This window comes from Trifolium pratense, linkage group LG5 (genome assembly GCF_020283565.1).
Source record: "Trifolium pratense cultivar HEN17-A07 linkage group LG5, ARS_RC_1.1, whole genome shotgun sequence".
Classification (NCBI taxonomy): Eukaryota; Viridiplantae; Streptophyta; class Magnoliopsida; order Fabales; family Fabaceae; genus Trifolium; species Trifolium pratense.
The window spans coordinates 43,774,053-43,794,379 of record NC_060063.1 but is presented as its reverse complement, the minus strand read 5'-3'; the positions used below and the strand labels follow the sequence as shown (position 1 = coordinate 43,794,379).

The 20,327-nt window shown below is 33.7% G+C and overlaps 3 protein-coding genes across 8 annotated transcripts in view; 1 reads left to right on the top strand and 2 right to left on the bottom strand.

Moving 5' to 3' along the window:
• LOC123883114 (PHD finger protein ALFIN-LIKE 4-like) overlaps positions 1–20,327 on the bottom strand; it is a 71,782-nt gene that overhangs the window by 26,436 nt on the left and 25,019 nt on the right. The window lies entirely within an intron of this gene.
• Positions 439–7,601, top strand: LOC123883112 (reticulocalbin-2-like). Of its 4 annotated transcripts, none has more exons than XM_045931830.1 (7): positions 439–909; positions 2,187–2,289; positions 2,430–2,495; positions 2,892–3,065; positions 3,184–3,280; positions 5,412–5,549; positions 5,693–6,353. In XM_045931830.1, the coding sequence occupies exons 1-6, from the start codon at positions 540–542 to the stop codon at positions 5,514–5,516; spliced, it is 915 nt and encodes a 304-aa protein (XP_045787786.1). In that variant the 5' UTR covers positions 439–539; the 3' UTR covers positions 5,517–5,549; positions 5,693–6,353. The 4 variants fall into 4 exon arrangements, 3 of the variants coding, with proteins under 3 accessions (XP_045787786.1, XP_045787788.1, XP_045787787.1); XR_006800111.1 differs by having other exon boundaries at positions 450–909; positions 3,552–5,549; XM_045931831.1 differs by lacking the exon at positions 5,693–6,353 and adding an exon at positions 6,968–7,601 and having other exon boundaries at positions 452–909.
• Positions 7,527–20,327, bottom strand: part of LOC123883107 (disease resistance-like protein DSC1) — a 28,798-nt gene continuing 15,997 nt past the window's right edge. Inside the window, exons 4-7 of one of the 3 annotated variants that reach the window (XM_045931811.1) lie at positions 11,959–12,106; positions 9,574–10,678; positions 9,059–9,376; positions 7,527–8,849 (exon numbers count right to left, since the gene is read on the bottom strand). In XM_045931811.1, coding sequence (XP_045787767.1) covers positions 7,608–8,849; positions 9,059–9,376; positions 9,574–10,678; positions 11,959–11,987 — 2,694 coding nt within the window. In that variant the 5' untranslated portion in view covers positions 11,988–12,106 and the 3' untranslated portion in view covers positions 7,527–7,607. Of the gene's footprint in view, positions 8,850–9,058; positions 9,377–9,573; positions 11,555–11,958; positions 12,470–20,327 lie in introns of those variants that run through there. The other 2 variants (XM_045931813.1, XM_045931810.1) reach the window with 2 other exon arrangements.

Genomic DNA, 20,327 nt, shown 5'->3' with positions numbered 1-20,327 from the left:
TTTTAATAAAAAAATACTAAAATATAATCTAAATTCATGTGGAAAGAGGCGTAATGATACCCGAAACTCGATGGGGATACCCGATCCCCGTTGGGTATGGGTTTGAGGTTATCATTTTTATCCCTGCTCGAATTTGGGATGAGTTTGGGGAAACCCGAACTTTATGGGTTTGAGTTTGGAGAGGGCAAAACCCGTCCCCGCCCCGCCCCATTGTCATGCCTAACAATTATTATTTAGTCATGTCATATCAAGAAAGTGGGGTGAAGCGGGGTATGTGACGAAAAACATGATTGATATTGGTTGACAGTGTAAAATTATTTTACACCGTCGGTGCATATTAATTAAATCCGATTCTTTTAGCTTTTTTAATTTTGTTTTGTTCCAAAACTTTTGATTCTTTTAAAAAATTAAAGGATAATTAATGATGTTTTACCTTTCTACCCTTACAACATTTTACATGCCCGGAGAGAGTATATACTACAAAATTGGAATCTAAAAAATTTGGAAGAATTGGAATTCATATTCTTATACCGAAGCCAATGGGAAGAATCTCCATTTTTGTTTGCACAATCGCAGTAATATTCATATTTTTTCTTCTCTCCCGCTCATCCAACAACAACCACCGTCCCATCCACCGCCGCCTCCGCTCAAACTCCACACACTCTGCCGAGTCCTACGATGACAAGTTCAATCTCACCAACAGGATCGTCCGTCTCTTCCCTGAAATCGATGTGGATCCCACCGATTGGTTCGTATCTCTCCATGAATTGACTCAGTGGAACCTTCAACAAGCTCAGAGGGAGTTCTTGCATCGAAGCCAGAGGGAGATGGTTATTCACGATAAGAATCACGACGGATTCGTTTCATTCTCTGAATATGCTCCTCCTTCCACTTGGTTTCATCATGCAGGTTCTCTTTCTACTACTTTTTCTCCACTATCATGTTCTTCTGTACATTTATTTTTGAGCTTATGCAAAACCGTCAGTTTATACAAATAAATAGATTTTTACTTATTATTATAAGTTTTTAAGTTAGTTTACGAACGAAGATAAGTAGTACGATTTTTGTTGGTAAGAACTTATGAATTAACATAAAAGCTTACTTATTTGGATAAGCTAAAAAATAAAACGGTCAACTCATTCTTCATACTTAACTTAAGCACTTTTTGGAAGTGATTGTCATTATGGTAAACAAACATAACAACTTCTAAGTCATTAGGTTTGGTCTAGTGGTGAGGGGTTTGAGTAGTATGTATGAGGTCGTGGGTTCGTTCCTCTGCTCCATGGTAAAAAGATAAAAAATAATAACTTCTACTTTTTAAAAAATCTCTAAAAATTATTCTCTTAATTATAGGGTGATGGGTATCATGTTTTTTTTTTTTTTTATAATTCCGTAACAAACGAGTCCTTGAAGGTTTGCTACAGTTTTTATAAACAAAATAATCACTTTTAGAAATTTTCATAAGTTTGTTATAGATTTCCAAAAAATAATAATTTGAGAAAAATATAATTATTTTTATTTTTTTCAAATGATAAGCCGTTTTTGATAGTTTCTCCTAAAAATTGTTTCAATTGATATTGATTTAAAAAAAATGATTTTCATTCGTGTAAACAAACACAAAATAACTTCAGTCACGGCCAAATTTGGGCAACGTTAGCGACAGTTTTAAGTGGTGAAAGAAACAATAAAACTAGGTGGTTAATTGCATTGAGTAGGGATTAATGGATATCGGGTGTCGAAACTCATTAACCACAACTAACATAATTTCATTAACCATAAATTTGGGTGTGGTTAGCTATAATTTTCAGGTGTATAATTACATTTAGATTTTAACATCTGAAAAGTGTGGTTGATCACCTCTAAATTTGTGGACTATGTAGTTAAATCAGTGTTTAATAAGTTTTGACACCTAATATATCCATTAATCATGTATTGAACGTAACTTGATCTTCACTAACCGCTTGAAAAGTTGTCGTAAAAGTTACCTAATTTTGATTCTTCAAATAACACAAATGATTTGCAGTTTTGTTTTGATATGATGCTGATCACTACAACTCATTTGCAATTTTGTTTCGATATGATGCTGCTGATCATTGTCTCTGAGATACACTGTGTTTTGTAATTTTTTTAATCTCGATGCCTGTGTATTGAATTGAATGTTGCAATTTATCTCTTTCTCTCATCAGATGGTGATTCTTTTGGTTATGATACGAGTTGGTGGAAAGAAGAGCATTTTAATGCATCGGATATAGACGGAAATGGTCTTCTAAACTTAACTGAGTTCAATGAGTGAGCTTCTTTTTCTACTACATGTTTGTTAGTGTTACTTTTTTCTAGTTGTCTGCACATCCACATCTGACTGCTGTCTGTGATGAATGCCGATCCTTTTAATTTATGCTATTTTTTCCATTTTTTCCAATGTCTTGTAGCTTTCTTCACCCGGCTGACAGCAAGAACCCCAATCTTCGACAATGGCTGTGCAAGGCTGAAGTCAGGTAACTTGAATCTTGCTTGTTATTTATATACATCGGACGCTATATGAACAAATCAAATTAAAAACTATATACTACATAAGAAAAAGAGAAAGAGGAAGAGAGAAATTCTGCTGCACTGGTCTCGAAACAAAAGTGAGGACCAGAGCTGGAAAATTCTCTAGTCTAAGGGTTTGAGTTTTAAGCTTCTAGCTATAGGCCTCCAACCAAACATTACACCTCATAGTATCCTATATTTTGCATATTTCCTGTCTTTGTTGTGTCCGGTATTTGTGCATCATAATTGTGTTAAACTTATTTTTCTGAAAGGAATAGGTAATCTTCAGTTTATATACATTTAGCTTATTTGTATCGCTGTTCGTGTACTCATGCTTAATGTATTATTTTATTTCTTTATAGAGAAAGAGATATGGACAGAGATGGGAAGGTCAATTTTAAAGAATTTTTCCACGGGCTGTTTGATTTGGTACGAAACTATGATGAAGGAAGTTACAATGATTCACGTCATTTTGACGATTCAATGGATGCTTCAGCTAGAGTGTTGTTTTCTCAGCTTGACAAAGATGGAGATGGGTATTTAGAATTTACCTTTTTCTTTTCCATCATTATTCTACTTTTTTTGAATCAATATGGTAGTTTCCTAATAGTATATACTATCATTTATTTTTGGGTTTTCATTTCAATTGTGCAGATATTTGTCAGATATTGAACTCCTGCCTATAATTGGGAAACTCCATCCATCTGGGCATCATTATGCAAAGCAACAAGCAGAAGATATAATTTCACAGGTATTGAATCTAACCATATAATAAATACCCTCTGATTATTGACAATGATGCCACGTCTTTCTTGCAAAGTCGTTTGACTATGCGAATGACATTAGTTATCAAATATCAGCGAGCTGATTTTTTTGAATTGTAAACGTTAGTGAATCATAAGATTTAAAAGCACCATAAAAACTAGTTGAAATATATAATATTCCGTATAAAATTGACAAAATTACTAAATAGTAAATATATGTAACAATTACCAAGTTGGTGTGGTCTTTGTTGTAAGCAGCTTGGGCGCTGTGAGTATGGAAATTCACTCTTTGGGAGAGAAGACCCTTTAATGTGTTCCAGATCTTCGAAGGAATTAGTTTCTTCAGTTGCACGGGGAGAATATCCCAAGAAACCAAAAGAATTATGTCACAAGTTAAAATGATAACTGTGCAAAAGGTACAGTCAAATAAGCAGTGTTTGCTTTAACTGTGAAATCGTGTTCTGAGGCATTTCTTGGTGAAAGCTATCTCTACTACCTTGACACGGACGCATGTTTGACAAGGAATGGACATTCTTCTAAACACTCAGTAAGATGTGTACGAGTGAGAAAGCGACTGTATGAAGTTTCAATGTGAACAAGTAACTTAACGAGTGCCTGTGTGAAACATCAAATTTCTAAAGAATGAAAGTATAGCAATGAAATGATTAAACAATGTGTATTTGGTAGCACTACTTTAGTTTCTTTTCAATCTTCATTTAACAATTTATGCTTGAGTTGTAATTTATGTTATGAGAATTGGTGAAAGAAAAATGAAACTGGAACAAAACATAACAAATTGAATCTTGCTATTCATAATGGTTTTATGAATAGAACTGGTTGATACATATAGTCATTGAAGAGGCGCTAACTTCACATCCCATTCTCCTTGCTTGTGATCTCTTGAATTCCCTTTCTGCGTTGTTCTCTGCTATGAAATCTCCTTGTTCTACTGTGCATCCTAGTAATGGTCGAGCATTTATCACATTTATTATATGCTATAGTGTGTTTTTGTGATTTCTTAAACAAATTAACAAGATGTTTTCGTTAGGCAACATATCTGAACCAATAATGTTGATGTCATTTAGTTGACAAAGCTGATAAGATTTTTATACCTTGGTGATGTCTCTGAGGGCTATTCTTCATCTGTGACACATCTATGCAAGAGCAGTAATAATGTCTCTTACTACAGTCATGTGGATTGATAGCTGCACAATAGGATACAAATAACATACCGTGTTAGGTTCCTGTCTATGGGAAATCAGTGACCGAAAATTTCGTTCCCAACAAATATGGCCTCCTATGTCGGAAGGTTAAGACTAAGGCCATTGATTCTTTCTCTTGTACTGATTTAGTAAGAGAGGAACCGGCTAAACTCATGCCGTAGTAAGCTATAGGCTTCTGATTTTTGGACAAAACTGCACCTATCCCTTTGTCCAAAGCATCACAGTCGAGGGTGAAAGGTTGGGAAAAATCGGGAATAGCTAGTAGAACAGTAGCTGTGGCAACAGCCTGCTGCTAACTTCTGAATGCCTCCAAATTGTTATTGTTCCGCAGACAATTTCCTTTCTTCAACAGGTTTGTCGATGGCCTTGCTATTTAGTGTAGAATTCATTAGACATTGGAATGTTGCAAGAGCATTTGTAAGTCCAAAAGGAAGCACCTCCTCGTGCATTCTGATTTGGTGGATACCCAACTTTTAAATCAACTCTTGAAAAATAGGAAGCACCTATAACTGATCCAACAATTCCTCAGTGACCCGTTTGGGAAACTTGGCAGGAACTGTAGCTTTCTTCAAAGCTCTGTAAACTACTAAAAAGCGCCAACGTCCATCCTTTTTCTTCACCAAGGCCATAGGACTAGAAAAAGGGCTAATACTAGGACAATGATACCTATATGACCAGTCTTTCTGTTTATGGAGGGTTTATATCCTCATGCTAGATTTACATGTTAGGGGGTCTCTTAACTAGATGCAGTTGCGTAACACCTCATTAAGCATAATATTGTTATGAGAAGTAGATTGTTTTGTCAAAGATTGCTCAACGAGCACTCCGAGTCGACTTCTGTTGGATAACATCATTCATTAATTTCATTAATAACCATTGCATAATGTTGTGACAGGCAGAAATTGACGAAGATGGACGTCTTACACTGAGTGAGATGATTGAGAATCCATATCCATTTTATAGTGCTATTTTCAATAATGATAAAGATGAAATAGGATGATTCACATGACGAGTTATGTGAAATTAATGCTAGGTAAGAGCAGTTCTTACATTGTCTATCTCAACCAGCATTTACTATAGATTTTTGTTAGGAAATGCTAGCATGTGCCCTTAGAACACATGTTAGCATGACCCTTTTCGTTATATCATAATATATTCTATGATCATCAAATGCAGGATATGCAGAAAAAGTTGGGACAGTAGTAATGGAAAAGTGACGAGTTATGTTGTAAATAATGTATATTTGTAATTATTTATAATAATTGTACTCGGCCCATTTATCATTCATGCTCTAGGTGTAAGCGGTTCCGTCAAAACCGATCAATCCGACAAATTAATCCAACCTAAAAATGACTGGTTTTGTTTGGTTTGGAACAAAAACTGAACCGAACTGAAGAAAACCAAATTGGTTCTGTTTGGTTCTCAGTTTTTAATTTTAAAATAAAAACAGGTGAACCAAACCGAACCTCTTACTAATACTATTTTAGTCTAGGGCCGGATCCAAAAGTGACCCACCCTCAAGTTGGAAGGAAATGAATTGGAATTTTAGTTTAGATGTATTTGTAATTTGAGATTAATTTAATTTCAGGATGGTGAACTATCATCATTTTAGTTTGTATTTGGAATTCATTTTGGATGTATTTGTAATTTGAGATCTAAAGTTGTGTCTTATGGTTTGCAATGTTGAGGGTATGCAATGTTTCTGCAATTATAGCTGTTGTGCTGGTCCCTTTATTACAGTGTTCAGGGGACTCTACTATTATTTGAAGACTTTTTCTTTGTTATCTTCAGCAAGAAACGGTCACATGACATCAATAAATATATCAGATGATAGATATGTTGTGGTTTTAGACTTAAATGCTGCTTATACTAGCTCTAGGAGTACATGAATTTCTTGATTTTGATATCACCGATCATATAACATTTGATTCTCGAGCCTTTTTTGAAGTATACTTTTCCTTCCGACATTTTTTATATTACTGTTAAAGATGATTTTCATACTCGTGTTGATGGTTGTGGAGACAATGGCCTTCAATCTTTTAAATTGAAAGATGTCTCTGATCGAACAACTTTATCTTTATTCGCAAGCTTACAGACGATACTAGTTATGCAGTAATCTTTATTCATTCTCATAATGCTTTTTAGGGTCTTCCATTGGGGAAAACTATTGGAGTTTCGATAAATTAAATTCTTGAAAAAAAAATTAAATTTACGCTTAAACAAAATACATTCATTGAGAAGTCATGTATGGGAGAGTAGCAATAAATCTTCTTCAAATTCCATATATAACTTGTTGATGATTTTGTAGATATATGAGTTAATGTTACTTTCACAGTACTATATCCTGCTTCATATATACACTTTTTTTTTTTTGTATCAACTACAGTTTCTCTGTCTTAATAACTGTTTAATATCATCAAGAGTTTCTAATCAACTTTTTTTCTATACAAGGTGATCATCAATTTAGCATTGCATGTAAAGATGTATTGCTGAGCAACATATCGATTTGGATTCACGATACAAATTGCTAAGAAAAGGTCAGCATATCTATGTATACACTTAATTTGTTTTCTGAGTTCTGGTAGGCTGGTAGCACAATTACATTATAAATAAAGTTTAATTTTGGTACACTTTCTGCATAACCAGTTTTACACGTATGTGATTTTAGAAGTAATTATGGAAGGAAAATATTTTTAATGATCAGACGATTATCATTGGTTATTATGTAAAAAATATTTAAACTAAAGCTGTATATGAATTAGATCCTTATAAGAAAGCTGGTAGTTTGTTGGATTGAAAAAAGACTCATAATTAGTATCAGTGGTGCCAAAAATCAGATAAAAACAGTAGAACGACAACGTGATATATAGCAGGCACCCTGTTCAATTAGGAGACTGGCCTACAAGGACAGCCAATTCAATTAAGTATGCATTCATCAGAATCCATCAATTCAACTCTAATATATGAACTGTTAAAAGAAATGATGAAGTGTGTGTGTGACTTTCATTCCTAAAAGAAAATGAGCTCAAGATTAAATTTACTATACAGAACATGAGTATTATTATTTATTATTGGTAAGGCAAAGTCATCATTAAACAAACCATAGGAATAATACTATACAAATAAGTACTACTAAAAGACTGTTAACAACACTCCATAATGAAGTTGGGATACTTGGACCTTCAGCCATTTCCATTTGTTGAATGAAATTTAGATATTGTGAGGTGTTTATAGGACTGACCCCAAACCCTCTCAACATCATTAATGACACATACTCTGATGTTAGTCTGCGTGATTCTGCTGTAATCTTAATTTTGAACTTTGGCTGATCTTCGACTCGGCTATTGAGATAGCGAGAAAAACCTCGGTCATATACTAAATACACATGATCTGATTTAATTTCATGACTTGGCCTATCTAAGTGCAATTGACTATCATCACCATCAACACTAATATTAAATCTCAAAATGAAACCCTGTGATGGAACCGGTGGAACAACGAAGCAAAATATGAAGCCCAATTGAGAGGAATGGTTGGCAAAAGAGAGATCAATAGTCATGTAATCATGTGTTGTTCTATACACCAACCATTTTGGAACACTGCTTCCCGGGAACACGTACGTGCCTTTAGCATCATAAGGGTGACTACGAGACATGGATATATGCTGATGTGCAAATTTCATCATGTTAATTTGTGCATTTAGCTCAATTTCCTTGAGAGAATGTTCATTCAGTTTCAGGCAATTCCAGAAGGCAACCCTCGTCTTGTTTTCCTTTAACATTTGAATTGCAGTTGAAGGAAAAGTTACATTCTCCAATGATAGACAGCCACTGACATCTAGAGCTATCAATGATGAAGGTAGCTCAGGAAGACTTTGAAGCTTCCTACAATCTTCTAAGCCTAGATGTCTCAGACTTGTAAGAAGTTTGATGCTTTCGGGCAAGTTCCCAATGTAACTGTGTCCAAGAAGCAACTTTTCAAGTTTGGTTTGAAGTCCAATTGATGATGGTAATTGTTTGATACCTGTGAATTCTAAATTCAACTTTACCATTTCCTTTGAGGTTACTGAAAAATCCTTCAGTGAAATGCAACTAGCGAGGGACAGATAACGAAGGGAGCTTAAATGGATATTGCTTCGAAAGCTTATGAGGGAAATGCATCCACCTAGGTCTAATTTCATAAGCTTATTTAGAGTAAAGACAGATGGATGTACACTAGTCAACCCACATAGACGAAGATCGATTACTTCAAGATTTGTAGCAGATGATAAGTCTGGAAGCTCCACCAGGTGCGAGGATGAACGAAGCTTAAGATATTTTAAATTAACTAGATCCTGCAGAAATGAAGACATTAAGTGAGTGAGCTACTTAAAAGTGAGTTTACCAATTATATATGTGACTTTAGAAGTAGTTATAATTAAAGTCAAACATTTTTAATGATCTGACAATTACTATTATTTGACACGATAAAAAGTTTTTAAAATGACGGTGTATATGAATTGAATTTATATAAATCAAAAAGAAAATGTGGAAATACTTTTACCTTATGATCTTCATGCCAAAGTTTTCTCACTTGGCTGTCTTGCAAGTCCAATAGAACTAGTTTTTCTCCAGAAAAATTGGATGGTAAGGACTCCAAAGGGAAATGTGCCCACCGAAGGTATCTGAGTTCATTTGGCAAAGATTCAAGCCCTTGAGGAAGATACAAGACACCTCGACTCTGGAGAATATCACAAGAGGACCCCTTACCATAAATATCCAGATATTGTAGTTTCTTCATTTTAGCAAACACCTTTGAATTTAACTGCACCTCCTTCATTTTCGACAAGTTGATAGCTATGCTTCTAATAGCCTCACTACCCTGCCATCAAAGTAGTTGAAAATTTTCAAACATTGATGTAAGTTACTTTACTTCCTACAAAAATCAAATCTTATGATCATTGATTTCAACCTTCTATGATTTGTTATTTATACATGTGCATATAATATCGATGATTGATTTATTTATTCATCAACAGTTGATGCTACTTTACTTTTTAAAACGAGTTAAGCTTTTACCTTGTTATTTTTCAGTACTTGATAAATATCATCAGGATCTAGTAGCCGACTTTGCTTTCCAGGGTCATCAATGGATTCTTCCCGAACAATTTCCTCAGCCGTTTCTTGTATAATGCTATGCATGGATACAACATTATCTTGAGAAATAGTTATGAGAGCTTTATTTTTAAGGCTTTCCAACTCAACATCTACCGAATAACCATGATCTTTCACTAACAGTTTTATTTGGTCAACTTTTAGATGCAATCCATCAAAAAAACATGCAATGTCCAAAAGTATCTTCTTCTCATGACGATCAAGGTCAGTATAACTCAATCTAACAGCATCTTGGACTCTCTTAATTGGTACTTTTGTAAGCCTCTGCAACTGGCTTTCCCATATTGTTTTGTCTTTTCCGCGAAGATGACGACCCAAAACTTCAACAATTAATGGATTTCCTTTAGCATAATTGACCATCTTTTTCGACAACTCAAAGTACTCTTTTTCAATATGGTTTTGTTCAAAGGCATTCAAAATGAAAAGCCTAAAAGAGTCATCAAATTCCAATGCTCTTACCTCATATATATCATTCTCAACAACCCTTTTGGCAAGTACTTGTTTATCTCTTGTTGTTATGATGATTCTACTACCATTTCCAAACCAATCTAGTCTTCCAATTAAAATTTCTAGTTGCTGTGGATCATTGACATCGTCAAGAACAACGAGAACCTTCATACGACGAAGCCTCCTCTCAACAAAACCTGGCAATCCATGTGGTGTGTCAATTTTCAATTCTTGGTCCCCTAATAGAGTTGAAAAAATATCTTTCTTTAAATACATATCTCCATATCTTCCCCATTCTTCTCTTACATTAGCCTTAAAGTAACAAGATTCATATTCAGAACATAATCTGCTGTATACTTGTTCTGCAATAGTTGTTTTACCTATACCACTCATCCCCCAAATTCCAATGGCACGAACATGATTTGACTCTGTCTGTAACAATGATTCCACATGAGAAATTTGTTTGCCAATTCCAACAAGTCCTTTTGAGTTAACTTGTTGCACATGATCCAACCTTGTCAACACATACTTAACTATTTCCTTAACAAGTAGAGCATCATTCCTATAGAAGAAATTAAGAAAAGTGTATAACCAAAAAAATAATGTAGACATGTAGAACTGACTTAAAATTAAAGTCTGATATGTACTAAAATAATACTATATATTATGTTATTATGCGGTGGTGTACTAAAAGTATGATATGATGAAATAATATTATCATGTTTCTTATTTTGTGTTCATCAAACACTTTATAAGATAAATATTTATCTAGTTTATATCAATATATTATACTACCTCCGTCCCTAACTATAACACCCTTTAGAAAGAAAAAAAATTATCATTTTTTATAACTCTCTTTGAATTTTCAACCACATTAATTACTTATTTACCAAATATACCCCTAATTATTCTACCTTTTTATCTACACCTTATGTTATCAATCATGAAATCGAAGGGATAAAGATCATAAATGTCGGCAAGATAGAGTGCATAAGAGTATTCATGAGGAAAATATCCATAGGAATTCATATTGAATGAATATAAATTGATAAAAGAATGATTAAAATGTACAATGGAGTAGCTTATTTATAGAACCTATTTGAAGTAACTAACTTTCTAATCTCCTAACCAACTTGGTAACCTATCAACTGACTATAGTTGATTAACTAACTACTATACTCTTTTAACACCTTATAATAAATATCTTGATAAAACAAAGAAATCCTCTCTCTTAAAGAATAAAATTGTGCCTAAAAAAAAAATTGTAAAAATAACACTCACTATCAATAAATTTATTACTACTACTAATTTTTTTTAATATCCATAATTAATCAACGGAATCTTATATTTAGAGACGGAGATCATACTTTTTTATAGTCCATCATGTTTTTATAATTTCAACGTCAAATAATTTGACGTCACTTTTTTAGATTTAATTCATTTTTAAGTTTTTTTTTTTTTTTGATACGCAATTCATTTTTAAGTTAATTTTGTCTTATGTATACTAGCTAGCCTCCAACTTTTTTCATGGGTGGGCAAAGAATTCTCTATTAAAAATGAAAAGAAAAATAAAAACTAAAATGTTCATTGACTATTAATTTTTTGTACACCTCATCACATGGTTAATCACATACAAAATTATAGTGATTAATTTAGATCATATTCAAAAATAAGAAATTGTGATAAATTGTTTAATTGAATACACCACAATTTTAATGGTCAATTGAATATCACGAGTCAAATAAAATGTGCTATTTTAAAATGTTCTTAATAACTTTTGCAAATTAATAAAAAATAACTTGATGATGATGAATTGATGGAAAGAAACTTAAAAGAACTCACCTAAAATTTGATGAATGAAATCCAAACATATTACCAGATTCCTTTAGAGCAAATCTCCATTGGTGCACCTTACTCAAATTGTACTTTTTTTCATGTTCATCAAATTCATTTGCATAAGGTCCTTTTTGATGCCTCACAATAGTAGGTTCTAATTTGTAAAAAACAGGCAATAAAATCTGTCCATTTTTCTCTCTACACTCAACAATTTTGACTAACTCATCCAAACACCAAGGTGAAGAAGCATAATTGGTTGAAAATATTACCAAAGAAATCAATGATGTTTCAATAGCTTGAACAAGTGATTGTGATATTTCATCTCCTTTAGGAAGCTTATTATCTACAAAGACAACAATTTTCTTTCTAGAAAAAGCTTCAACCAAATGACTAAGAAAACCTTCACGGATGTCAGAACCTCGGAAGCTAACAAAGACATCATACTTAATCTTAGGATTATATATCAAAGGATACACATAATCTTTGTTGTCAGATATTGATGTTGTCTTAACGTTTGTTAGTGGCATTTAACTAAGTCAAGGTGTCCCCATCAATGGACGTTGTTTGGTGGCATTTAACTATAGTCAAGTCAAGGTTCCTTAAAAAAAAACTAAGTCAAGGTGTCCCCATCAAAACGTACCCTTGTTGTTATTAAAAAGTAGTACTTTACTAAATGTACATGTATATGTTGCCTAAAAAATATTTAAATAAAATTTGTCTCTTTTTTTTAAAAAAATAATATATTGTAGAAACAACAACCACCTCAAAAAAAATGTTCATTCAGTTTCAAGCAATTCTAGAAGGCAGCCCTCGTCTTGTTTTCCTTTAACATTTGAATTGCAGTTGAAGGAAAAGTTACATTAGAGCTTATCAATGATGAAGGTAGCTCAGGTAAACTTTGAAGCTTCCTACAATCTTGTAAGCCTAGATGTCTCAGACTTCTAAGAAGTTTGACACTTTCGGGCAAGTTCTCAATGTAACTTTTCAAGAAGCAACTTTTCAAGTTTGGTTTGAAGTCCAATTGATGATGGTAATTGTTTGATACCTGTGAATTCTAAATTCAACTTTACCATTTCCTTTGAGGTTACTGAAAAATCCTTCAGTGAAATGCAACTAGCGAGGGACAGATAACGAAGGGAGCTTAAATACTGGATATTGCTTCGAAAGCTTATGAGGGAAATGCATCCACCTAGGTCTAATTTCATAAGCTTATTTAGAGTAAAGACAGATGGATGTACACTAGTCAACCCACAGAGACGAAGATCAATTACTTCAAGATTTGTAGCACATGACAAGTCTGGAAGCTCCACCAGGTGCGAGGATGAACGAAGCTTAAGATATTTTAAATTAACTAGATCCTGCAGTAACTAAGACATTAAGTGAGCGAGCTACTTAAAAGTTAAAAGTGAGTTTACCAGTTATATGTTCTCTTCATTAGTACACTCATCAAACTTTGAGTTTGTCTCTGATGGATTTGACGATGAATTGCAGGCATTCATTTCAAACCTTTCAAGTAGTTCACCAATGTATTTTTGCTGGTGCATTACTATACCATATTTGCCTTTCAAAAATTCCATTCCTAAGAAGAATGAGAGTTCACCAAGATAAGACATCTCAAATTCACTTTTGAGTTTGTCTTTCACTTTTCCAATTTCTGTAGTTTTACTGCCAGTTATGAGCAAGTCATCTACATATAAGCAGATTATGATGATTTCTTCATCTTTAGGACATTGCACATATACACCAAACTCTGCTGCACACTTTTTGAATCCAATTTGAGTCAGAAAATCATTAATCCTTTTGTTTCATGCTCTAGGTGCCTGCTTTAAGCCATATAGAGCCTTATACAGCTTATACACCATTGCTTCTTTCCCTTTAATTTCAAAACCTGGAGGTTGTGACTTGTGACACATACACCTCCTCATCTAGTGGACTATTTAAAAATGCTGACTTGACATCCAAATGGTGAAGGTGTGAAAACACAAGAAGGGGGGGTTGAATTGTGTTTTAGCCAAGTTAAAACTTTTTCAAAGTTCTTAACTCAACTACAATGGCAGCGGATAAATAACACAATATAACGAGATAAGAGAGAGAGAGAGAGATCACACAAGCAATTTATACTGGTTCCTCTCACAAAACGAGAGTAGTCCAGTCCCCTTGCACTTCCAAGGGATTTCACTATAATCACACAAGATTACAAATGCTCAAGCACACAAGCAAGAGACTTCACAACTATGCTCAAGCACACAAGCTTAAGACTTCTCACTTAAGCACACAAGCTTAAGACTTCACAAACTTACAGAGATAATAAAGTTGTTGAAAGAATACAACTGCTCTTAAGAGAACCTTAATAAACAAATACAGTGAGTACAAAGTATTTGGACTAAGAGTTAAAAAACACTAGTTCAGAGGTTCAGAGCTTGTATTCGCAAATCAGAATTTTTCGAGCGCGTGTAAAGATTGTTAATTTTTTTGCAACTTGATTCTTCTAGTATATATAGGACTGATAAAGAGTCGTTGCAAAGATGACCGTTGATGAAGATAGTCTTTTGTCTTCAAGCAACTTGTCTTGATGTAGTTTGGTCGTTTCCAAAACAGAGTAAGAGTTTCAGTAACTTTGACCATGTGCAGAGAAGACTAATTCCTTATTCAGCTAATAAGTCTGATAACCCACGTTCTCCATTGTGGACAGACAAAATGTAAGTAGCTGTTCTGATCAAGGTTGAGAGGTCCTTTTCTTCATTGGTAAGAGAGTTGACCTTCAAATTCGAATCTTCACACCATTCAAAATATACCTCAGAGTTTGATTCACTTCAGACTTTAGTAAGTTCTGATGTCTTCATCCTCTGATGTAAGTAACTTCTGAAGATTCTTATCTTCTGAGTTCTTGCGAACTTCTGAGGACTTGTCTTCTGAGCTTTCCTCAGAGCTTGTTTGAAGCTAAGTTCTGCACACTTAAAATAAATTTTTAGTCCTTCCAATTGTATATTAATACTTTGTTATCATCAAAACCTTAATAGATTTAGGGGCAAACATTTTTAAATCAATTTTGTTCCAACAAATGGTACAATCTCCATCTATTCTTACAAGCCAATGCTACAACCAATCTTACAGTTTCAATTCTAGCAACTGGTGCAAAAACTTCATTGTAGTCAATACCATGTTTCTGCAAGAAACCTCTAGCCACTAACCTTGCTTTATGCTTTAAAATTATGCCATCAGGGTTCAGTTTCACTTTGAATACCCATTTCACATCTATTTTCTTTTTCTTGTCTGGCAAGGCAACTAGCTTCCAAGTCTGATTCTTTTCAATTGACTTAAGCTCTTCTTCCATAGCCTTCTTCCATACATTATTTTTCAAAACATCCCTGAAATTCACTGGTTCAAAGTCAGCAAGTAATGCAAAATGAATGAGATCACCCTCATCATTCACTACATTATCTTGAGTGACTTCACAGTCATTCAATCTAGCAGGCACACGTTTGGTTCTCTGAGTCCTTCCAATTATATGAATTATATCATCATCATCACTTGAGAGATTCATATCTCCATTAATTTTGTTCCAACAATCTCCCCCTTTTTGATGATGACAAACATAAGTATTAATTGACAATTGTTGTTAAATTAACTTATCATGTTTCTCTTAGGTTTGTGAGGTTTGCAAGCTCCCCCTAAGATTGATACTTCATAAAGCCTTAGCTTTAAGATTTATCCATGATATTTTAATTTAGTATAAGATTAAGTAATTAAAATAAAATTAAATTCTGTATTTTTCTTCAGGACGAGAGGTTTGCAAGCTCTCCCCCTAAGTCTCATAATGTTAAGTTAAAATTGCACTCTTAACTTATCCTTACTAATGAAATTTATTTTCAGTTTAAAATACTCAGTCTCCGCAATAAAACAAATATTTGCTAAACAACTTTAATAACATAACAAACATAAAGCGTATAAAGCGTGGTTTCAGCTTTTTGAAACATATCAATTAATGCGTAACTACTCCCCCTTTTGTCATTATCAAAAAGTAAAAAAAAAAACAAAAAGTTAGGAAATCAAGACAGTCAAAGATAGGAATTGGTTGTTACGGAGGTGAAATTTATTTCAAAAGCAAAAACCAAAGCGCCAAAAAGGCTATAAATAGAGAACTAGTTTGACAAACATTCTTCACAACAAAAACGCAAACAATATACAAAGAAAAAAATCAAGAAAAATGAAGAGATTTAGTGCTCGTATCGCAGAGTATCGCAGAAAGAGAGATGAGGAACGTGAAAGAGAGGAGAAAAAGAAAGAAGAAGACAAGAAACCACAAGAAGCAGAAATTATCATCATCTCTTTAGAGTCCGAAGCTGAAGAAGATGAGATAGATGCTGACTATGCTGAGTTTTTAGCGTGATATGTTCCTGAAGAGGAACAAGAAGAAGACGATGAAGAACAAGATCCAGAGCCTATTGAGATTTCTTCAGATGATTCTGAGACAAAATCTGTGATCTCTTCAGAATCTGAATAGGATTAGATGTTCTTTTTCTGTTGCTAATGTATTCAATATCATATTCGGCAGTTTTTAATAAAAAAAATTAATGAAATTCTGCTTGTGTTTCTGTGTTTCTTTCTTTAGATAAGTGTAAAGAAAAATTTTGTAAAGATAAAAAGAATCAAAACAAAAACACACAATATAAGCAAGAACATAATAATCATAACCAATTGTTCAGAAGGAGATAAATAAAACAAAAAAAATTGAAACAACAGATAAAAGTGCTTAGAATCCTAAGGTTTCTTGAGGAGGGCTATGATGGTATCAAATTTGTCATTCAGAGTGTCCACTTTAGAATCCAGCTTGTCCACCTTGGTTTCAAGACTCTGATGATCAGACCTCTGTCTTTCAATAGCCTGCTGCAAAACACTCAATTGATCCACATCTGCTTCCAACGGAGCCTTTCCTTTATCAGAGGAAGATTCATCATCCTCTGAATACTCAAGCATAAGAACTTCTTGTTGATTCAACAGTTCAGCTTCTGAAGCAATCCTCTCAGTCTCTTGAGCAATTCGTTCAGATTCAATCCTCTGATCTTCTAAACTCTTGAACAACTTGGAGTCCACCCAGCAGTTCTTGAACACATTGAGTAGCAATTCATCAGCAGTTTCCCTTGCAGACAGAGCAGAAATCCTAGCAAGCTCAGTTTCCTCATGATTGAACATGGTTAACCTCTTCAGACTGACCCTTGCAAGACCTTCCTTCATAAGATTGACAACCTCCAGATCCCTCTTACCAATCACAGCCTTGATATCCTTACCAACCAAATCCAGAGCATGACAAACCTTGGCCTTGATAGTAGATACTTCAACATCCACATCAGAAGGACAGACCAAGAACCTGTTCTTAATATTAGACAACCTAAGAAGATCATCATAAAGCTGATTGGATAGGTTACTAAAAAGGTCAGAAGGTGTGGGAGAGATATAGGGAATTGTGGAGTGTTTTGGTGATTCAGGAGCAGAGTTGTCAATAAGAACAACATCTACCTCTGAAGGGCAGGGAGCACAAGTATGAACACGCTCAGGAGAAATATGTTCAGCACCTGAGTTAGGGTTAAGTCCAGGAGCTTGTTCAGATGATGTGGGTTCAGAGGTTGGTTCAGGAGATTTTCTAGGAGAGATTTGTTTGGTGGGAGAGTTAATGGGTGCAGAAGTAATATCTGGTTGAGGTTCAGATGATGATTTGGCAGGTGTTTCTAGTTGTGGTTGAGTTGGTGGTGATTTTGGTTTGGGAGGTGATGTGAGCTTGGTGGTTTCATGAGAAAAAGAATGATTATTCAAAGAGTCAGGGCTTAGGTATTTTTCTAGTTTAGAAAGAGGGTTGTCAGAAGGAGCTTGTTTATCCTTCTGTTGAGATTTATCAAAAGAACAAGCAAGTTCTTCTGAATTGTCAGAAGATGAAATGTTAATGGGGTTAGGGTGGATAGTTCTAAGGGGTTTGGTAAAACCTATTCCAATTTCAGCTTCATTAAATACATACTTAGGAGTCTTACCTTTTGTAACAGGAACTGGTTTCTTTCGCAGCTTAGCAGCAAGAGTCTCTTCATCAGAACTAGTCTCTTCTGAATCACTTTCATCCTCATCAAGATTGATTGGCTTTTGAGATGATTCTTCAGCAATCTTCTCAGCAGTAGCTTCATGTTTCCTCTTTGTCCTCTGTTCAGCCATAGATTGTTCAACTTTGATTTTCTTCTGAGCAAGAAGATCTGGCTGAACTTCCACCTCTTGAGTATCAGCTTTCCTCTTAGACTTCCTCTGTCTAGGTTTATACATATTCTCAGGAGCCTTAGGAACCATTTCTCGGGTAACAGTAAATCCTTCATCTTGTAGCTTCTTCAAATAATCCTGAATGACTTCCTCAACATCCAATTCAGAGATTAAGGGATAACCATCTACATACAACCGATCTTCTAGGCGAACTGAGAATTCTTGAGCAGGTTGAACCTGTTGGAGTAAGCCCTAAAAGCCAATCTATTTTGATAGAATCGTCTTTTGTATGATGACTTTGATTTATATATATATATTTAATATATATTAAAAGGCATTTCTTTATTATGTTTGTATGTCCAAAAATGATAAAGTCCCTAGAATAGTTGAATCCATTTAACTATTCTTAAAGTATCCGTAGTCGAGTTTTATTATGAATTGGGATAATAATAAAACATAGAGACTATTATGAAGATAGACTGATGATCACATCTCATGGATCATAGGATAAGGAGTTATCAAGTCTTGACATAGGTATAAATATTAGGAGTAATATTTATACTGGATTGACCCGCTATGAGAGTACTACATATAATGTTATGCAAGATGTCATAAGTTGCTCTCATGGTGATAGTGGTGTATACCACCCTCCGACCTGAAACCACTATGGACCCTAAATGTAGAGTCAGGTACTTTGTTGCTGATCAAACGTTGTCCGTAACAGGATAACCATAAAGACAGTTAATGGGTACTTCACAAAGCATGCTTAGGGACATGAGTGACCTAGATGGAATTTGCCCGTCCTGCATAACATGATAAATGTCTAAGGGCCCAATATTGAATCGAACAAGGGTGACACAGTGTATGCCTTGTGTTCAATATAGACATAGGGGCAAAAGGGTAATTATACACAAGATATTTATCACGGAAAAAGGTTTGTCAGATCACGTGACATTCTTGTGACTTGGGTAGCAGTGATGTGTTGCTAGATACCGCTCACTGTTTATAATATTAAGATTAATATTATTGCCAACGTCATAAGAACCTACAGGGTCACACACATAAGGACAGTTAAGACGGGAGAAATAAGTAAGACTTATTAGAAAGGGTGCGATTAGTAAAAGGCGGTTATTGGGCTTATGAAGACCAAAACCGTGTGACCCAATTGACCACACAAGAAACTCTATAAATAGAAGCTTGTGTAGTTCAATTGTGACACTGCTCCTTCACAACCGAATTTTAGAGAATAACCCTAACTTGGTAGTTTTTCTAACTAACTAACTACCTAAAACAATTTTAACCAACTTTCAATTGATCAAAACTAACCAACAAACATGTAAGATCAGTTATGGATTACACATTTCAACACATTTAGCTTCATTGCCTTTAGAGAATGTTCATTCAGTAAAACAAAAAAATGTAAATTTTGTATTGAAAACAAACTTTTATATATTTTAAAAATAATAAATTACACAAGTTCTAAAATTATTTTATCATATTAGTCTCTTTAGTTAGTACCGCACACTAGTTAGCATTTTTCTTAAACATTAAAGAGTCTTTTAAATTCATTATAACTTTGACCTGAATTTTGTTTTGATTAGAAATGAAGAGTACGAATATTATTAAATTTTAGTAAATAGAAAGATGGGTTAACTTTTCTTTTTAAACTAGTTTAGAAACCCGTGCGAATGCATGGGTCCATCGACTTCTACTCGATTAAGTTTGTCATTATGATAATGTAAAAATTTATTTAAAATAAAATATTTAAAAATTTGTTATAAAATATTTTTAAAATATAAAAGATATTATTGTGCTTTTTTTGTAAAACATATTAAATTAATAAATTTGTTTTATTAAAGCTATTGTCCCGTTTATATTTTTAAAATAAATTATAATTAATATTTTCTATTTTTTTAATTAAACTTTCTATAATTAATAAACTTAATTAAACTTTCTATAATTAATAATCTTTTATTGTTTTTGTTTTGTTCATATTTTTATTGTTGCTTTTTTATGCATATATTTTTAATATAGTAAAATTACAATGATAGATATAAAATTTGGAATACTATTCAAATTAATAAAGACAAATTAGTAAATTTGATAGTAATCAATTTTATTATATTATTATTATATTA